Genomic DNA, 20,618 nt, shown 5'->3' on the forward strand with positions numbered 1-20,618 from the left:
AACATGGACAAGGAAACCTCCTACTGATTACTACCGAGCACCCTCACTCAGCTGATGAATCAGTACTCCTCCATGTTGAACACCACTTGGAAGAAACACTAAGGGTGGCACAGAATCTACTTTGGATGGGGGACTTTAATGTCCATCACCAAGTGTAGCTTTGTAGCGTCATTACTGGCTTAGCTGGCCGGGTACTGAAGGTCACAGCTGCTAGACTGGGGTCTAGTGGCAGGTAGTGAGGGAACCAAGAAGAGGGAAAAACCTACTGGACCTTGTCCTCACCAATATACATGTCGGAGTTGCACCTATCCAGGTACACTCCTTGTTGAGATGAAGTCCCATCTTCACATTGACGATATCCTCCATCATATTGTGTGGCACTACCACCATGCTAAATATGACAGGTTCAAAACAGTTCTGCAGCTCAAAACTGGGCATCCCTGAGGTGCTGTGGGCCATCAGCAGCAGCAGCATTGTACTTAACCTCAACCTGTAACCTCAGGGCCTGCCATATCCTTCATTCTACCATTACCGTCAAGCCAAGGATCAACACTCTTCATTGAAGAGTGCAGGAGGGCATGCCAGGAACAGCACAAGGCATACCTAAAAACGAGGTGTCAACATGGTGAAGCTACAACACAGGACTACTAACGTGCCAAACAGTGGAAGCAGCATGCGACAGACAAGGCTTAGCGATTCCATAACTAACGAATCAGATCAAAGCTCTGCAGTCCTACCACATCCAGTCATGAATGGTGGTGGACAATGAAACAGCTCATTGGAGGAGGAATCATAGAGGTCTACTGTGCAGAAAAAGACCCTCCGGCCCTTTGAGTCTGCACTGGTCGAACAAGTACCTAACTATTCTAATCCCATTTTCCAGCTCTAGGCCCATAGTCTTGTACGCCATGGCATCGCAAGTACACATCCAAATACTTCTTAAATGTTATGAGGGTTTCTGCCTCTACCACCCTTTCAGGTAGTGAGTTCCAGATGGGTGAAAAAACTCTTCCTCATATTCCCTCTAAACCCCCTGCCCCTTACCTTAAATCTATGCCTTCTAGTTATTGATCCCTCCACCAAGGGGAAAAGTTCCTTCCTGTCTACCCTATCTATGCCCCTCATAATTTTATACACCTCAATCATGTCCCCCCTCAATCTCCCCTGCTCCAGGGAAAATAACCGCAGTCTATCCAATCTCTCCTCATAACTAAAACTCTCCAGCCCAGGCAACATCCTGGTAACTCACCTCTGCACTCTCTCTAATGCAATCACATCCTTCCTATAATGCGGATTCCAGAACTGGCACACAATACTCTAGCTGTGGCCTAGCCAGCGTTTTATACAGTTCCAGCATAACCTCCCTGTTCTTATATTCTATGCCTCGGCTAATAAAGGCAAGTATCCCATATGCCTTCTTAACTACCTTATCTACCTGTCCCGCTACATTAAGGGAGCGATGGACATGCACACCAAGGTCCCTCTAATCCTCGGTACTTCCCAGGGTCCTACCATGCATCGTGTATTCCCGTGCCTTGTTTGTCCTGCCTAAATGCATCACCTCACGCTTATCCAGATTAAATTCCATTTGCCACTGATCAGCCCACCTGACCCGCCTGTCTATATCCTCCTGTAATCTAAGGCTATCCTCCTCACTATTTACCACCCCACCAATTTTCGTGTCATCCACGAACTTACTGATCAACCCTCCTACATTCAAGTCCAAAGCGTTTATGTATACTATAAACAGCAAGGGACCCAACACCGATCCCTGTGGAGCCCCACTGGACACAGACATCCAGTCACAAAAACACCCTCAGCCATCACCCTCTGCTTCCTACCACTCAGCCAATTCTGGATCCAATTTGCCAAATTGCCTTGGATCCCATGGGCTCTTACCTTTGTTATCAGTCTCCCATGTGGCACCTTATCAAAAGCATTGCTGAAGTCCAAGTAGACTACGTCAAATCCATTGCCCTCATCTACACACCTGGTCACCGCTTCGAAAAATTCAATCAAATTGGTCAGACATGACCTCCCCTTAACAAAACCATGCTGACTGTCCTTGATAAATCCCTGCCTCTCCAAGTGTAGATTAATTCTGTCCCTCAGAATTGCTTCCAATAGTTTCCCCACCACTGAGGTTAGGCTGACTGGCCTGTAGTTCCCTGGTTTATCCCTTCCTCCCTTCTTGAATAACGGTACCACATTGGCTGTCCTCCAGTCCTCTGGCACCTCTCCTGTGGCCAGAGAGGTTTTGAAAATTATTGCCAACGTCCCTGCTATCTCCTCCCTTGCCTCACGCAACAGCCTGGCATACATTTCATCCGGGCCTGGAGATTTATCTACTTTTAAGCCTGCCAGACCACCTAGAACATCCTCCCCTTCTATGCTAATTTCTTCAATTAAATCACAGTCCTTCTGCCTGATTTCCATACTCACATCGTCCGTCTCACTTGTGAACACCGACACAAAGTATTCATTTAGAACCCTACCTACGTCTTCTGGCTCCACACACAAATTACCACTATGGACCTTAATGGGCCCTACTCTTTCCCTAGTTATCCTCTTAGTCTTAGTGTACTTGTAAAATAACTTTAGATTTTCCTTTATTTTACTTGCCAATGTTTTTTCATGCCCCCTTTTTGCTCTCCTAATTTCCTTTTTCAGATCCCCCCTACACGTTCTATACTCCTCTAGGGCTTCCGCTGTTTTGAGCCCTCGGTATCTGCCATAAGCCTCCCTTTTTCTCTTTATCCAATCCTGTATATCCCTCAGCATCCAAGGTTCCCTGGATTTGTTAGTCCCACCCTTTATCTTTACTGGAATATGTTGGCCCTGTACTCTCCCTATTTCCTTCTTGAATGAGTCCCACTGCTGTGATGCAGATTTACCTAAAAGTAGCTGCTCCCAGTCCACTCTGGCCAAATCACATCTGATCTTATTAAAATCGGCCTTCCCCCAATTTCAAACTCTGATTTCTGGCCCGTCCTTGTCCTTTTCCATAACAACCTTGAATCTAACGGAGTTATGATCACAATCTGCAAAATGTTCCCCCACTGATACCTCTACCACTTGCCCAGCTTCATTTCCTAAAATTAAGTCCAGGACCGTCCCCTCTCTTGTCGGACCTTCTCCTGGATGCATTTTAAGAATTCCACTCCCTCTAAACCTATCACACTATAACTAACCCAGTTAATGTTGGGGGAGTTGAAATCCCCCACTATTACTACCCTATTATTTTTACACTTGAGGAGGCTCCACAAATGTCCCCATCCTCAATGATGGGGGAGCCCAGCAAATCAGCGCAAAAAAAAAATGTCTGAAGGATCTGCAACGATCTTCAGCCGGTATTGCCGAGTGGATGATCCATCTCGGCCTGCTCATAAGTGCATCAGCATAACAAATGCAAGTCTTCAGCCAATTCAATTCACTCCACATGATATGAAGAAATGGCTGAAGGCACTGGATACTGCAAAGGCCTTGACAACATCCAGGCAACAGCACTGAAGCCTTGTGCTCCAGAAGCAGCCACACTCTGAGCGAAGCTGTTTCAGTATCTGTTCTGGCATCTACCCTACAAAGTGGAAACTTCCCCAGCTATGTCCTGTCCACGAAACACAGGAAAAATCCAATCTGGCCAATTACTGCCCCATCTGCCTCCTCCTGATCATGAACAAACCGATGAAAGGTGACGTCAACAGTGCTATCAACCAACACTTACACAACAATAACCTGCTCAGTTCTGCCAGGACCATTTGGGCCCTGACCTCATTACTGCTTTGGTTTAATTATGATCAAAAGAGCTGAACTCAAAAGGCGAGTTAGGAGTGACTTGCCTTGCTATCAAGGCAGCATTTGACCAAGTGTGGCATCAAGAAGCCCTAGCAAAACTGGAGTTAATGGGAATCGGGGGGCAAAACTCTCCACTGGTTGAGTCATTCCTAGCACAAAGCAAAACGGTTGTGGTTGTTGGAGGTCAATTGTCTCAGTCCCAAGACATTGCTACAGCAGGTTAGTGTCCTAGGCCCAACCATCTTCAGCTGCTTCATCAATGACCTTTCCTTCATCATAATGTTAGAAATTGGGTTGTATGCTGAGGATTGTTCAACATTCACTACCATTCTATAGGTTATCAGGGTTCGATGGGAATGTGGAACTCAAAACACAAGATGATCAGCCATGATCTTATTGAATGGCGGAGCAGGCTTGAGGGGCCGAAAGGTCTACTCCTGTTCCTATTTCTTATATTATGTTCTTGTTCACAACTCCTCAAATACTGAAGCAGTCTGTGTTAATATACAGCAAGACCTGGAAAACATTCAGGCTTGGGCTGATAAGTCACAAGTAACATTTGTGCCACACGAGTGCCAGGCAATGACCATTTGCAACAATAAAGAATCTGACTCTTTCTCCTTGACATTCAATGACATTACTATTGCTGAACCCCCCCACTATCGACATCCTGGATGTTTCATTGGCCAGAAACTGAACTGGGCCAGCCATATAAATACTGTGGCTACAAGAACAGGTTAGAGGCTGGGAATTCAGAGGTCAGTAACTCACCAAAACAAAAACAAAAATACCTGGAAAAACTCAGCAGGTCTGGCAGCATCTGCAGAGAGGAACACAGTTAACGTTTCGAGTCCGAATGACCTTTCAACAGAACTGTTGGAGGGTCATTCGCATTCGAAACGTTAACTGTCCATCTTCAGGAGTCTGATGGAATAGTCTTCACTTGCCTGGATGAATGGAGCTCTAACGACACTCAAGAAGCTTAACACCATCCAGAACAAAGCAGCTCGCTTGATCAGCACCTCATTCACCAGCTTAAACATTTACTCTCTCCAACACAGTGGTAGTAATGTGTACCACCTACAAGGTGCACTGCAGCAACTCACCTAGGCTCCTTCAACAGCACATTCCAAACCCTTAACCTCTACCACCTAGAAGGACAAGGGCAGCAGACTTATGGGAACACTACCACCTGAAAGTTGCCCTTCAAGCCACACACCATCTTGACTTAGAACTATACTGTTGTTCCTTCACTGTTACGGAATCAAAATTCTGGAATTTCCTTCCCAGCAGCACTGTGGGTGTTCCTGCATCAAGTGATCTGCAGCTGTTCAAGAAGGCGATGGCTCATCACCACCTTCTCAAGGGCAATTAAGGAAATGCACTGAGTTCAGGTTGTGGGGGAGCCCTCCTGATCATGTCCCACAAAGAAACCCCTTAGCAGCAAGGGCTGCACTCCCTGAAAGAGCCCCACACCCCACACTGAACCCAAGCCCCCGCCTCCCACCTCCACCATCCTGGAAGAGGCCTGTATGATTGACCCAATGAGCCAACCCCACTTACCTCTCTTCTGAGGCTTCCTTCATGGCTGCTATTCTGGGCCTCCTGCAGTCCTAACAGCAGCCACTGCTCCCAGCTCTGCTTCTGAGACTGAAAGGGAGGTGGTGGTTTCAGTGTGGAGGAGGGGGCTCTTTCAGTGGGTGAGCCCTTGCTGCTGAGGGGTTTCTCTGTGGGGCATGATCAGGAAGGTCCCCCCTCCACCCAACCTGAGCCCACAGGGAGGCCACCTGGGTATTCTACCAGTGGTGGCGGCTCTTAAATGGCCCATAATTTGCCGGGTAATTACCTCAATTGGCTTACCGGAGGGAAGGCCATCGATCTTCCTTGCCCCTGTCTTAGTTTGAGGGAGTTGGGAAGAGGATGGCCTCTCCACACCTTCCCACCTTATTATGCACCCCTCCCCAGCTCTTAGCCTGCTCCCAGAGGGGGAATGAAATTCCATCATTACTTATGGCAGGGGAAGAAGAGTGAAAGGCATAAGCAAGGGTTAGAAGCTAATGAAGGCAGAGAGTTTGAATCAATAGATATGCCATGGTGTGACAAAGAACAACATGGGCTGAAGATCTGACCAATGAAAGAAAAAAGTGCTAAAATATAGTGTGTAAGTTAAAGACAAAAATGATAGTATCTATTTGGTTGGCAGCCCTTGGAGGCAAACTCTTTACTTTGAAAGTCATGGAAGCCCCAATGGCAGGCTGCTAACTGCCTGATGGATATTTAATCCCATTGGAGCTCCTGGAAATGGCCATGGCGGGGTTGTCACTAGTTTTCCAGGCAGGACGAGGCCACTGCCAAACCCATCAAGTTCGGCTCTATCTGAGTTTTTGCTGCAAATGATTACTGTCATGAAACTCACTGTATTGACACCTGTCTCCTGTGAAATTTGGCAGACAGTAACAATACGGCTGATTTCCTGTGTTCACATCACAAATGCCCTCATTGAGACAGAAGTTGTCGCAAACTCTCTGCATACAGGTTGGACCAGTAAATCCTATTGGACAGCGACAAGCTGGTTTTCCTAAACAGATTGAAAAGAAATATCTTAAAAAATAAGGACACTTTAACAGCTTTACAATCATTATTACATCCTTGCATTGTAATGTACTAACAAAACTGAATTGGTTCAATCCTAATATGTTAAACTCCAGCTTAGCCAGTTCAGCAGCCTGTTGAATGAATGCTGATGCCTTTGCTACACCACAGATTTTGTGCTGATGCTTTGTGACTGATATTCCAAACAGTCACAAAACATATAGGATATTGGTTGCTTGGTCGACAGTTCATTCAGTTCTACACACAGGAACATGACAGTGAATTTAAGTTCAGCAGCTCCAAACTCATTACGCTACCTGTCATGAATAACAGCACCATCTCCAACATCACTTTACCTGGCTTTTTCTCCTTTTTATCAAACATTGGCCCAATAAGGAAATTATAAATTGGGATAATTTGAGGGGAAATGAAATTCTGGTAGTGCATAAATAAATTTCCATTAGTTGCCAGTGTGCTTTATTAGGTATATTAGAAAGAAAAATTCAGATTATTGGACACATGGCAGTTTCTATTTAAAAATGCATAATGAAATGATAGTGATAGCAGTGCTTAAAATACAATTAAGCACTGACAGGCGGAACAACTCCTTGGTTAGCACAGCATGTCAATTTGTCTTCAGCACTTTTTTTTAAACTGGCATTAGGATTCTTCACCAGCAAACCAGCGAAGAATCTCAGCTGTAAAAGTAAATTCACAAATGGGCTGTTTGTCAAGATTTTTAACGATAAGTCAAATAGGACATAAAAGCAGATGTGTCATATTGGCATGCCTGTGAAGGGCATTAGCTTCTGAGGGATGAAGTGGCAAAAGTGGTCAGGATGCAAATTATTTATCACACTTGATTAAAGTTATTCGTTAACTTTGGCAGACATGTTTCTGTAAGCATGGGTTTGCATTGCAAGAAATTTCTGGAGTATTACAAACATTTTATAGAAGGCTGTGCAAATCTGCAGTGAGACTGGAATGGCACATTAACATCTCTGGACATTATCTGCAAAAAAAAAGCATTTACAAAATACGATGGAAAACTGAACTTCTATAAAAATACAATTTTTTGCAAATTAGCTTCAAAATATGAATTGCATATGAATAATTTAATGCTCATTACTTTTATTTTGTCCTTTCCTGTTTTTCAGACATATTCTACAGTTCAACCAATGATGAGACAACCTTTAGTCTTGGTTTACAATACAGAGCTATTGTATTCATTCCAAATCTCAAACCTACTTGTAAATGAAAAATATATTGGTGTGTCGTATTAAGGAAAACAATATTGAGATTGTGCCCATACCCCTGATGTAAGCACAATGCACTTAGCCTAAATCAAACAGGATTTTTAAAATTTGCTAACATGCAGTTTCGCTACTGATGTAATGTGAATGACATTTTTTCCTGCATAAAACTACATTTATACAATGATACGGAAAAAGATTTCATGTAGTCTGCAAGCAGCCACACTAAACATTTGATTCCCCGCTCCTGGATAATGATTTACAGTACCTAACGTTGATGCTGAGCAGATTCCTCCATTTTGACAATAGTCTTTGCACTGGTCAGTTTCGCATTCCTGTCCTGCATACCGGGGCTTGCATTTGCATTTTGGCTGGTCTCGCTCATTCACAAAACAAGTCCCTCCATTCATACACACTAGGTTACAGGTACTTCCTATAATAGAACCAGGTATTAATATTATATTTGTTCAGTTTTTAAGATTTTTGTTACTGAAACAAAAAATTCATTTATAAGCGATTTAGATTTAACATTTTATTTCAAAGATTTCTACTGTGAAAGGAAAGAAAAAAACCTGTTTTTATATAGTATTTTTCAGGATCTCAAGATCTTCTAAAGTGCTTTACAGCCAAATGAAGTGTAGTCACTGTTGTGATGTAGGAAAGGTGGCAGGCAATTTTGAAACAATAAAGTCCCACAAATAATGATGATGATAATAACCAGATAATCTGTTCTGGTAATGATGGTTGAGGGGTAGATATTGACCAGATCACCAGGGAGTACACCCTTGCTCTTCTTTGAAATAGTGCCATGGGATCTTCTATGTCCATTTGAGAGGACAGGTGGAGCTTCACTTTAACATCTTACCCAAAAGGTAGCACTGCACTGGTGTGTCAGTTTAGTATCTGCTCAAGCCTCTGGAACAGGACTTGAACTCATAGATGAAAGTGCTGCCACTGGGTCACAGCAGTTGACAAAAAAAAACCTCAAGGTTGTCCCATAAAAAATGAAGTTTCTTATGAAGGTAGCCGGAAGAGAATTACACCTTAAATAACATTGCCAGTAAGTGGGCTGTTATAATTTTCATTTTGACATTTTAGGTGACTGAGTACATAATCTAAATGAATTAAAACTTCCTGCTACTAGTCCTTCATGTGATGGATAGGAACTTCATGTTAGCTTCTCTTTCAAAGATTTTAAAATGATCATTTATAATATGCTGATCTTCTCCAAAAGTATAGCCAACTGGATAGCTCATAAATGAGACAAACAGACAAAATTATTTATAAGATCACATGGCTGATCAAAGCCATTTCCTTTATTTAATCCCATTTATGATATAAACCTAAGAAAAACTTGTAACGTCACTTGGATATTGTCATGCCACATCTGTAGAAACACACTTTTCATTTCCATTGGTATGATACATATAGAATAACACATAGACTAGAATATGTTACCAGGCAATGGCACATTGTGATTGAAATGACAGAATAAATCATAAAGTGAAGTTGAAGTGATTTATCAATGTCACCTCACCCAAACATGTCCCATTTGTCCTTGGATTGTTCAAGCAATATTATTTAGACTATTGCCAACTGCTCAATGTCATTGAGATTGTGATGGTCAGTGAGTTCTGACATGGGAACAACGTGATTGATTTGACCGAAACTTCAATTGTACCAAAAGGTAAAAAAAAAACCTTTAGATGCTGGAAATATGAAATAAAAAGCAGAAAATGCTGGGAGACTGACCAAATCAGGCAGCATCTGTGGAGAGAGGAAGATAAGGTTAATGTTTTAGATCGATGGCCGATTGTTAGAACCCCGTCTGATGAGAGATCATCAACCTAAAACATTAACCCTGCCTTTCCCTCTCTATAGGCGTTGTCCGGTCTACTTAGAGTTTCAAGCATTTTCTGTTTTTTATTTCAATTAGAGCAAACTATCTGACCCATAGTATTATTTCACTGCATGCTGCAGAGGAATGACACATTATATAGACATCATCCTCAGAAATTACCTACAAAACTAATTTTTTATATTATTAATGATTGGAGGGCTGTAGGGAAATAGCTGGAAAGTGTGACTAATTGAATAGCTCTTATTACAAGATGGAATAAGTAGGATAGCAAGAAATGATCTGAGATCGGAAGATGTAGAATCCATGTGGGTGGAGATAAAAAAATAACAAGGGGAAGAAGACACTGGTGGGAGTAGTCTATAGCCCACTAACAGCAACTATACAGGAAAAAGAATAAATCAGGAGATAATGAGGGCATGTAAAAAAGGCAGTGCATTAATCATGGGTGACTTTAATCTTCATGTAGATTGGGAAAATCAAATTGGCAGAGGTAGCCAGGAGCAAGAATTCATTAAGTGTTTTCGGGATAGTTTCCCAGAACAATATGTTGTGGATCCAACCAGGGATCAGGCTATTTTGGATCTGGTAATGTATAATGAGGCAGGTTTAATAAATGATCTCAGAGTAAAGGATCCCCTAGGAAACAGTGACCATAATATGGTAGAATTTAGCATTCAGTTTGAGAATGAGAAACTTGGGTTGGAAACAAAAACAGAATTACCTGGAAAAACTCAGTAGGTCTGGAAACAGCTGTGCTAAACTTAAATAAGGGCAATTACAAAGGAATGAAGGCAGAGTTGGTTGGAGTAAACTGGGTGAGGAGTTTAGCAGGAAAGATGGTTGATGAACAATGTCAGACGTTTAAGAAAACAGTTCATGATTCACAACAAAGATATATCCCAATGAGAAAAAAGGATTCTAGGCAGGGATAAACCAATCATGGTTAATCAAGGAAGTTAAGGATAGTGTCAAATTGAAAAAAAAACATACAATGTGTCAAAAATTAGTGGTAAGCCAGAGGATTGGGAATGTTTTAAAAACCAACAAAAGATGACCAAAAATATTAATAAAGAGGGAGAAAATAAAATTTGAGGGTAAACTAGCAAGTAATACAAAACGGACAATTAGAGCTTCTTTAAATATATAAAAAGGAAGAGAGATGCCGAAGTGAACATAGGCCCCCTAGAGAATGAGGCTGGGGAAATAATAATGGGGAACAAGGAGATAGCAGAGGAGTTGAATAAAAACTTTGCATCAGTCTTCACATTAGAAGACATTAATAGCATTCCAAAAATACTAAATAATCAAGGGGTAAAAGGGGTGGAGGAAATAAATACAATAACTATCATTAGAGAAAAAGTACTAGGGGAACTAATGGGGCTAAAGGTTGATAAGTGCACTGGACCTGATGCGTTGCATCCTAGGATATTAAAGGAAGCAGCTACACAAATAGTGGATGCACTGGTAGTAATCTTCCAAGAATCCTTAGATTCTGGAAAAGTCCCAGAAGATTGGAAAACTGCCAATGTAACATCCTTATTAAAAAAAGGGAGGGAGACAAAAAACAGGTAGCTATAGGCCAGTTAGCTTAACATCTATCATTGGGAAAATGTTAGAGTCTATCATAAAGGATGTAAGAGCAGAGCATTTAGAAATGCATAATATGATCAAGCAGAGTCAGCATGGCTTCATGAAGGGGAAGTCATGCCGGACAAATGTATTAGAAGTCTTTGAGGAGGTAACAAGCAGGATAGGTAAAGGGGAGTCTGTAGATGTAATATATTTGGATTTCCAAAAGATGTTCGATAAGGTACCACGCATAAGACTACTTAATAAGATAAGAGCCCATGGTGTTGGGGTAGTATATTGGCATGGGTAGAGGATTAGCAAACTAATAGCAGACAGAGAGTTGGGATAAGGGATGCATTTTCAGGATGGCAGCCTGTAACTAGTGGAGTGCCACAGGGATCAGTGATCGGGCCACAATTATTTGCAATATATATTAATGACTTAGATGAGGGAAGTGAATATACTATCACCAAGGTTATGAATGACACAAAAATAGGTGGGAAGGAAAGTGGTGAGGATGACACAAAGAGTCTAGAGAGGGATATAGACAGGTTAAGTGAGTGGGCAAAAACTTGGCAGATGGAATCTAATGTGGGAAAATGTGAGGTTATGCATTTTGGCAGGAAGAATAGAGGAGTCAAATATCATTTACATGGAGAAAGAGTGCAGAAAGCTGCAGCACAGAGGGATTTGGGAGTCCTCGTGCATGAATCCAAAAAGCTAACATACAAGTTCAACAGGTAATAGGGAAGGCAAATGGAATGTTGGCCTTTATTTCAAAGGGAAAGGAGTATAAAAATAGGGAAGTCTTGCTAAAACTATACAAGGCACAGTTAGACCACATCATGAATACTGTGAACAGTTTTGGTCCCCTTTTCTAAGGAAAGATATACTGGCATTTGAGGCAGTCCAGAGAAGGTTCACTAAGTTGATCCCAGATATGGAGGGATTTTCTTATGAGGAGTGGTTGAGTAGATTGGGCCTGTACTCATTGGAGTTTAGAAGAATGAGATGCGACCTTATTAAAACATATAAGATTCTTAGGGGGCTTGACAGGGTGGATGCTGAGAGGTTGTTTCCCCTTTTGGGAGAGTCTAGGATCAGAGGTGGTAATCTCAAGGTAAGGGGTCACAAATTTAACACCAAGATGAGGAGGGATTTCTTCTCTTAGAAGATAGTGAATCTGTGCAATTCTTTACTGCAGAGGGCTGTAGAGACTGAGCCATTCAAGGCTGAGATAGACAGATTTTTAATTAGTAAGGGAATCAAGGGTTATGGGGAAAAGGCAGGAAAGTGGAGTTCAGGATTATCAGATCAGCCATGATCTCATTGAATGGCAGAGCAGACTTGATGGGCCGAATGGCCTAGTTCTGCTCCTACGTCGTATGGTCTTATGGTTCAAAGAGCTGGCGCAGGCATGATGGGCCAAATGGCCTCTTTCTCTGCTGTATAATTCTATGGATGTACAACGACAAAGTAATATCTATGATTTTTAAGACCTTTTCTTTAAATTGTTAACTGCAACTAACAGTGCAATGAACATTTTTAAAAACATTTGTTGGACATGCTGAGACTGCAGGCACAAATGTGTAAACTGGTGCACACTTCATGTTTAAGGTGTCCTTGAAAGAGTGGGTGGACCTCAGGCAACATTCTACTTCCTTGATTTGCATCACTATTCATGCGTCTGCTGGAAATTGTTCTCTCAGCAACCAGTCTTTCCCTCTGCAGTATCTTCTTGTAGGTTGGTGAGGAGGGATTTATTTTTGCAAGTTTTTTTCCTCAGAGTCTCTTGGTACTTTCTGTTCAATTCTATGAGTTGCATGAGAGAGAGCAGAGGCTGACTTTCTTTCTGGCAGCTGCTTTTCCCAAGATGGTAATTTAATGAATAGAAATTTACAATTCCTTTAATGGTTCAGTTAGTTGATCAATTCAGTAGCCAAGCCTTACAGACCAAGCAGGTCCGATGTTTCATTCTCAGTCTGTGCTGAGTTTCCTGATTCCAACCTGGAGGCTACAATAATAGCAATGATTTTCAGAATTAAAATTGAATGGCTTTGGAAATATGGGCTGTAGCTAAATTTAATCGGACAAAAGATATTTACAAGAACCATTGAGGCACCTATTGAAAATCATTTAAACTAAAAAGGTTGAGGGATGGTGGGCGTGTGGGTAGTGGACTGGGGTGGTAGTTGTTGGGAGGGGCAAGAAAGTACTCATAACCTAGATAAGATGGATTGTAGGGCAGGAACTAGTCAACTACTGGGTATGGACAGTTACCATGACAAGCAGACATGTACCAGACTCCAGGATGAAAAGACATTGCATAACATGAAACAAGACATTAAGATGCTTAAAACGTGAAGGCGAGAAGCATTATAATAAGATGTCAAATCTGGAAACTGTTATTGCAGCAGGGAACTACAATGTGGTGGGAGTAGAACAAACATGCCACAATCCAAAAGCTGAATGTTCTCTTGAACATTATAATTACAATGTGTTCAGGAAGGACAGAAGGAACAGAAAAGGAGGCGATGGAGCCACCAAGGATCAATTTGAAGGTAAACAACCTTTGGGATATGAGCTGCACAAAGAACTGTACCGGGCAAAAAATTGTGAATGTGTAACCAATCCAAAGGGTGATCCTACAGACTGCCAAGTTAATACTAGAAGGAGGACAGTTTGCTCCACAAAGACGTAAACAAAAGGAATGAAAGAACACAAGTTATTTTAATGAGTGATTTCAACCAGCCAAATATAAAGTGGGAAAACCTGAACAAATTTAGAGTTGGGTATAGTAAATGTCACATGTGATTGGCTCATGAACTAGTACACAAGTGACAGAAGTGAGAGCGCATGTTGACCTAATCAACTGATAACTTACAAGAAATGGAAGTCAAACCATAATAAAGGAGAATAATCAGAAAACAATCAACTCAAATAGGATTTGGATTTTGGTTACATCAAACACCAAGGCCCCAATTTTCACACCCCTCATTAGACCAATGGGATGTGGAGGTGTGTGTGGGAGGGAGAGGGTGGGTGCAGTGTGGGTGGAAGAGCAGTTAAAATTGAGATGGACTTAAAGGCCCCCATTCTCTTCTAACTTTTCCAACTGCAATTTTAATTTGAAGTCAGTAGGGATACCATCCAGGTGTTGCTGATGCCGTCTTTAAATATGTAGATGGGCTTTGATGATGTAATTGATGCCAAAATACTTTCAATATTACAATATCAACAGGATAGCTAAAGAAGAGGTGAGAACATTAAAAGAAGAAAACTGTTGAATTAGGGGATGTCATACAGAAAGATCTGGATGAAATCCAGGTATGTGCTAAAAGTGGTAAATAACGTTCACAACACCAAAGTGCTATGTGATGACCATAAATCAACAAGAGAAAGTCTAACTAGCACCACTTGATTTTCAATGGCATAATCACGGTCGAGACCCCATCACCAATATTCTGAAGAGTCACCATTGACCAGAAACGCAACGAGACCAATCACATAAGTGCCATTACTACATTTAACTGAGTGTGGCATCAAGGAGCCAAACAAAACTGGAGTCAATGGGAATCAGGGGGAAAGCTCTTTGCTGGTTGGACTCATAACTAGCACAAATGAGGAGGGTTGCGGTTGTTGGAGTTTAATCATCTCAGTTCCAGGACATTACTGCAGGAGTTCCTCAGGGTAGTGTCCTTGGCCCAACCATCCTCAGCTGTCTCATCAATGCCTTCCTTCCATCATAATATCAGGAGTGGGTATGTTTGTTGATCATTGCACAATGTTTAGCACCATTTGTGACTCCTCAGATACTAAAGTAGTCCACGTCCAAATGCTGCAAGACCTGGACATATCCAGGCTTGGGCTGACAAGTGGCAAGTAACATTCGCGCCACACAAGTGCCAGACAACGACCATCTCCAACAAGACAGAATCTAACCATTGCCCCTTGACATTCAATGGCACTAGCATCACTGAATCCCCCCTACTATCAACATCCTGAGGGTTATCATTGATCAGAAACTGAATGGGACGAGCCACATAAATACTGTAGCTACAAGAGCAGGTCAGAGGCTAGGAATCATGTGGCAGATCACCCCATGATTCCCCAAAGCCTGTCCACTACAAGGCATAAGTCAGAAGTGTGATGGAATATTAAGATAAAAGCAAAATACTGCGGGTGCTGGAAATCTGAAACAAAAACAAAAATTGCTGGAAAAACTCAGCAGGTTTGACAGCATCTGTGGAGAGAAAGAGCAGAGCTAATGTTTCGAGTCCTATGACTCTTCTTCAGAGCTCCTCTTCAGAACCTGTGATGGAATACTCTCCACTTGCCTGGATGAGTGTAGCTCCAACAACACTCAACATCCAGGACAAAGCAGCCCGCTTGATTGGCACCACATCCACAAACATTCATTCCCTCCGCCACCGACAGACAGTGGCAGCAGTGTGTACCATCTACAAGATGCACTGCAGGAACTCACCAAGGCTCTTTAGGCAGGACCTTCCAAACTCACGGCCGCTACCACCTAGAAGGACAAGGGCAGCAGACACATGGGAACACCACCACTAGAATTTCCCCTTCAATGCACTCACCATTCTGACTTGGAAATATATCGCTGTTCCTTCGTTGTTGCTGGGTCAAAATCCTGGAACTCCATCCCAACAACACTGTGGGTGCACCTACACCACAGAGACTATAGCGGTTTAAGAAGGCAGCTCACCAGCACCTTCTGAAGGGCAATTAGGGATGGGTAATAAATGCTGGCCTAGCCAGTGTTGACCACATCGCATAAATGAATAAAAAAAAGTTAGTGCCTGAGTGAGTGGCTCAATTCCTGACCCCCCAAAGCCCACCGTGTACAAGGCTCAAGCCAGATGTAATTCTCTGCACACGCTTGGATGGGTCAGCTGCAACAATATTCAAAAAGCTTGACACCACTGGTGTATTGCATACTATTTACAGGATGCAGTGTAGCAAGTCACCCAGTCTTCCTCACCAGCACCCCACAAACCCATGACCTCCACTACCTAGAAGGACAAGGGCAGCAGAATCATGGGAACACCATTACCTCCAAGATCCCCCCCAAGTCAATACATCAGCTTGATTTGAACATATATTGCTGCTTAGTCATAATTCTGGAACTCCCTATCTGAGAGCAGTTTGGGAACGTCTCCACTACACAAACTGCAGTGGTTCAAGAAGATGGATGGACAAGCTGCCCTTTCCAGTGTCACCTATATACCAAGATTTATTTTTAATTCATCTATTTTAGTTAAATTCATCACCAGAAAGCAAATATTCTGAATTATTCATTTCTCCAAATGTGTACAAGGGGAGGTATTACAGAGATAAATCAAGAGGCTAGGAGTCTGAGTTATGTGAAAAGACAAAGGGAGGAGGAGCAGCAGCTGGACACCCCTGGGTCATCCACTCAGGAATCTCAGAGGCTGTCTGCTCCCTCTGAGTCCCCTTTGCCTTTGAGCCCCTCAAGCTCATCCTCTGTCACCGCAGAGGGTGCAGCTGGTCCACAGGAGGACAGCCAGAGCAAGCTGGGGCCCTCAAGGTCTTGGCTCTCCAGGGGACCCATGCCAAAAGCATCAGAGGCAACAGGGCCAACTATTGCACAGGCTGTCTCCACCCCTGCTGCGGATGTCAGGGCAGCACCTAGAGGTCTAAGACGTTCAAAGTTAAGAAATTCTGATCACAGTTGTTGCATGTGGTTGCATGGGTGAACACATGTCCCTTTACAATTTGTAAATATATGCACTGTCACTGAATAATGTGTAATGTTGCCTTTCAGTTTCATTGACAGGCTTTGCATGTCCTCCCACTACATCATTGCTCATCCGCTCCCCACCCCCCTGTCACTAGCAGTTCAGCTGCACGCAGCCAGCCCACCAATGATTCTGGAGAGAGAAGTGTGTGTATGTATGTCGCAGGGCCTATCGGAGCCTCATGCAAGCACCACGACTCTCATTTCACTTTCAATTTAGCCAGCATGGTGGTAATACAGTTTTTCTTTCACTCCCCCATCCTTTTTCCTCCCCCAGTCACCCATTCCCTTTCTCCATCACTGTCGACCCCCAGCATCACCTTCCACTCCCCCCACCGTGACCTACCAACCACAACCCTTTTCTTTTGGGGTGAACGTGCATGTTCCCTTCCTTTCCGAAAATCACACCTCCATCCAACTTAAACCCCCCCACCCCCCCGACCTGCTCCTTCCCACCCCCACGGTCCGTGTCTGCCTCCAAGTCCCTACCGACCATCCTTGCCTTCCCTTCTACTGATACCATCGAACCCACATCCTCCCACCCAACCGCCTCACTCTGCTCTTGGTCATTCTCAACATTTCCTCGTACAATGCCCATCCTCAGTTCGCTCCCTAGGAGGCAGTCATGGACTCACCAGAGCCTCCCTTGCATGTCCACCTGGACATCCCCCCCTCCAGACTCCTTCACCCCTTGGAACTCCTTCCCGTCTTGGAACCCTTTTCCCCCCAGGAATTCTCCACCCCCCCCCCCCCCCCCCCCCTGACTCCTAGGATCCCCCTCCCCTTAGTCCTTCCCCTCCCTGGACTCCACCCCAGCCTTAGTCTTTCCCCTTTCTTGACTCCTTCCTCTAGTCTTACTTCTTCCTCCAGCCTTATTCCTCCACCCTTACTCCCTCCCCTCTCTGCACTCCTTCCTCCCCCTGGGCTCCTTCTTCCCCTGGACTCCCTCATCTCTCTGCACTCTTTCCTCTCACCGGGCTCCTTCCCCTCTCCGAACTCCTTCCCTGACACCTTCCACCCCCCCTACACTTACCTCCCCAGTTGCCATCTTCTCCCCCATTACCCCCTTCTCCCCCCTGTAGTCCCTCCCCCCACCAATTTCACCCCCGGCACCTTCGCATCCACCCCCCATCAACCTCACCCCCCTGACACCTTCGTTCCCTCCCTCCCAACCTCACCTCCCCCCGATGGCTTTGTTTCCCCCCACTCCCAATCTCAAAGCCCCCCCTGCCCCCAACACCTCTTCTTCTCCCAGTCGATCCTAGACCTTCCTCTCCCATCCCCAGTACATCTTCCTCTCCCAAACACAGCTGGACCTTCCTCTGCACCCCCTCAGCTATCATCCATTGTAAGCAGACCCTCCATGGTGACTTTCAACTTTCCGTGAGCTGTTTTGCGCTGGAGCCATGTCCATGAGAATCCACCCAGTATGCCATGGGCATTCCTCCAGCGGGCCCTCGCTATCGGGCTCCAGCATCTTCTGCTCCTTGGATGTCCACGATGTGATCAAGGCCCTGCTGGTAAGTCCCGAATTCTGCACGTCACACTTGTCAAGACATGTTCTGCACTGCTGTGTTTTTCTGCCGATGTGGGTGGCTGATCCAGTGTGGGGGGATGATTCTGCTGACCACATAGTGATGCGAAGTTCCCGATGACCGATGGTGGAAAACGTGGCCCACCATTGACGGGCTGAGCGGACAACCACAAACTGGTTTCACAACATTGTGAAACCGTTATTTGGCCTTCTTGCCATATTGTCCACTCACGTAGCCAAACACGCCCGATGCCAGCGGGCACGAAAAATTCCGCCCATAGTATATGGTATAGAAAAATTAATCTGGAACACAACTTAAACTCACTGTAAGAGTAGGACTTGGCACAAAGGCAGCAATTAATTAAAAATAACTTTAGCACTGATAAACAGAGGGTTATTTTTCACAGGGAGAACGGTTAGTCCTTGGCATGGATTTTCAAAAAGAGCATTGGAATGTGAAAAGTCTGGAATCATTTAAGAAACAGTTAGATGCAACAATGAGAGCCAGTATAAGGCTATATAAGTATATAAAAATGTCATACTTATTTTTTTCCCCCCCAGTACTAGCAATGGACTGTTGGGTATATTTCCGGTTTAATTTAATTTAAGCTTATTTATCTACTATTTGATGAGAAGTTCATAGAATGTTTCTGGGATAATTTTTTACAACAACACATTGTGGAGCCAACCAGAGAGCAGGCTATACTAGACCTGGTATTGTGTAACGAGATGGGATTAATTAATGATCTCATAATGAAGGCGTCCCTGGGTAGCAGCAACCATAACATGATTGAATTTTACATTCAGTTTGAGGGAGAGAGAAGTGGGTCTCAGACTATGTTTTTAAACTTAAATAAGGGCAATTATGAGGGCATGAAAGCAGAGCTGGCTAAAGTGAATTGGCAACTTAGGTTAAGAGATAGGTCAATAGAGATGCAGTGGCAAACATTTAAGGGGATATTTCAGAATACACAGAATAGATACATTCCAACGAGTAGGGAAAAGTCCAAGGGATGGACACACCATCCGTGGTTAACTACACATATTAAAGATAGTACCAAACTTAAGGACAAAGCATATAATTGTGCAAAGATAGGTGGAAGGTCAGAAGATTGGACAGAATATAAGAAACAGCAAAGGATGACTAAAAGATTAATAAGGAACAAAAAGAATTAGAGTACAAGAGAAAGCTAGCCAGAAATATAAAAAAAACAAATACTAAGGGTTTCTATAAATATTTTAAAATGAGACAAGTTAATAAAGTGAATGTTGGTCCTATAGAAAGTGAGTCTGGAGAATTAATAATGGAAAATAAGGAAAGGGCAGGTGAATTGAACAGGTGTTTTGCATCAGTCTTCACTATAGAGGATACATGCAAAACCCCAGAAGCAGTTACAAATCAGGAAATGGAAGGGAGGGAGGAACTCAGGAAAATTACAATCACCAGAGAAGTGCTACTGAGTAAATTGTTTGAGCTGTGGGCTGACAAGTGCCTGGGTCCTGATGGACTTCATCCTAGGGTCTTAAAAGAAGTGGCTGGTGAGATAGTTGATGCATTGATATTAATTTTCCAAAACTCCCTAGATTCAGGAAAGCTCCCATTAGATTGGAAGATATTAAATGCAACTCCATTATTCAAAAAGGGAGGAAGGCAGGAAGCAGGGAACTATAGGCCAGTTAGCTTAACATCTGTCATAGGGAAAATGTTAGAAGCTATTATTAAAGAAGCTATTGTAGGGAACTTGGATACGTTCAAGGTAGAGTCAACATGGTTTTGTGAAAGGGAAATCATGGTTAACCAACTTATTGGAGTTCTTTGAGGAAATAACATGTGCTGTAGATAAGGGGGAACTGGTAGATGTACTGTACTTAGATTTTCAGACAGTATTTGATAAAGTGCCACATCAAAGGTTATTGTGGAAAATAAAAGCTCATGGTATAGAGGATGACATATTAGCATGGATAGAAGATTGGCTAGCTAACGAGAAGCAGAGAGTTGGCATATATGAGTATTTCTCTGGTTGGCAGGATGTGATGAGTGGTGTGCCACAGGGATCAGTGCTGGGACAGCAAATATTTACAATTTATATAAATGGCTTGGATGAAGAGATGTATGGGATGGTTGCCAAATTTGCTGATGACACAGCGATAGGTAGGAAAGTAAGTTGTGAAGAGGACATAAGGAAGCTACAAAATGATATAGACAGGTTAATGAGTGGACAAAGATCAAATGGA

The 20,618-nt window shown here is 43.3% G+C and overlaps 1 protein-coding gene across 1 annotated transcript in view; it reads right to left on the bottom strand.

Moving 5' to 3' along the window:
• The window catches only part of LOC144686788 (low-density lipoprotein receptor-related protein 1-like), a 1,926,687-nt gene that overhangs the window by 48,454 nt on the left and 1,857,615 nt on the right, over positions 1–20,618 (bottom strand). Inside the window, exons 82-83 of the mRNA XM_078552493.1 lie at positions 7,909–8,073; positions 6,212–6,373 (exon numbers count right to left, since the gene is read on the bottom strand). Coding sequence (XP_078408619.1) covers positions 6,212–6,373; positions 7,909–8,073 — 327 coding nt within the window. The remainder of the gene's footprint in view (positions 1–6,211; positions 6,374–7,908; positions 8,074–20,618) is intronic.

The sequence above is a fragment of the Cetorhinus maximus genome, chromosome 11 (genome assembly GCF_964194155.1).
Source record: "Cetorhinus maximus chromosome 11, sCetMax3.hap1.1, whole genome shotgun sequence".
In the NCBI taxonomy this organism is placed as follows: domain Eukaryota; kingdom Metazoa; phylum Chordata; class Chondrichthyes; order Lamniformes; family Cetorhinidae; genus Cetorhinus; species Cetorhinus maximus.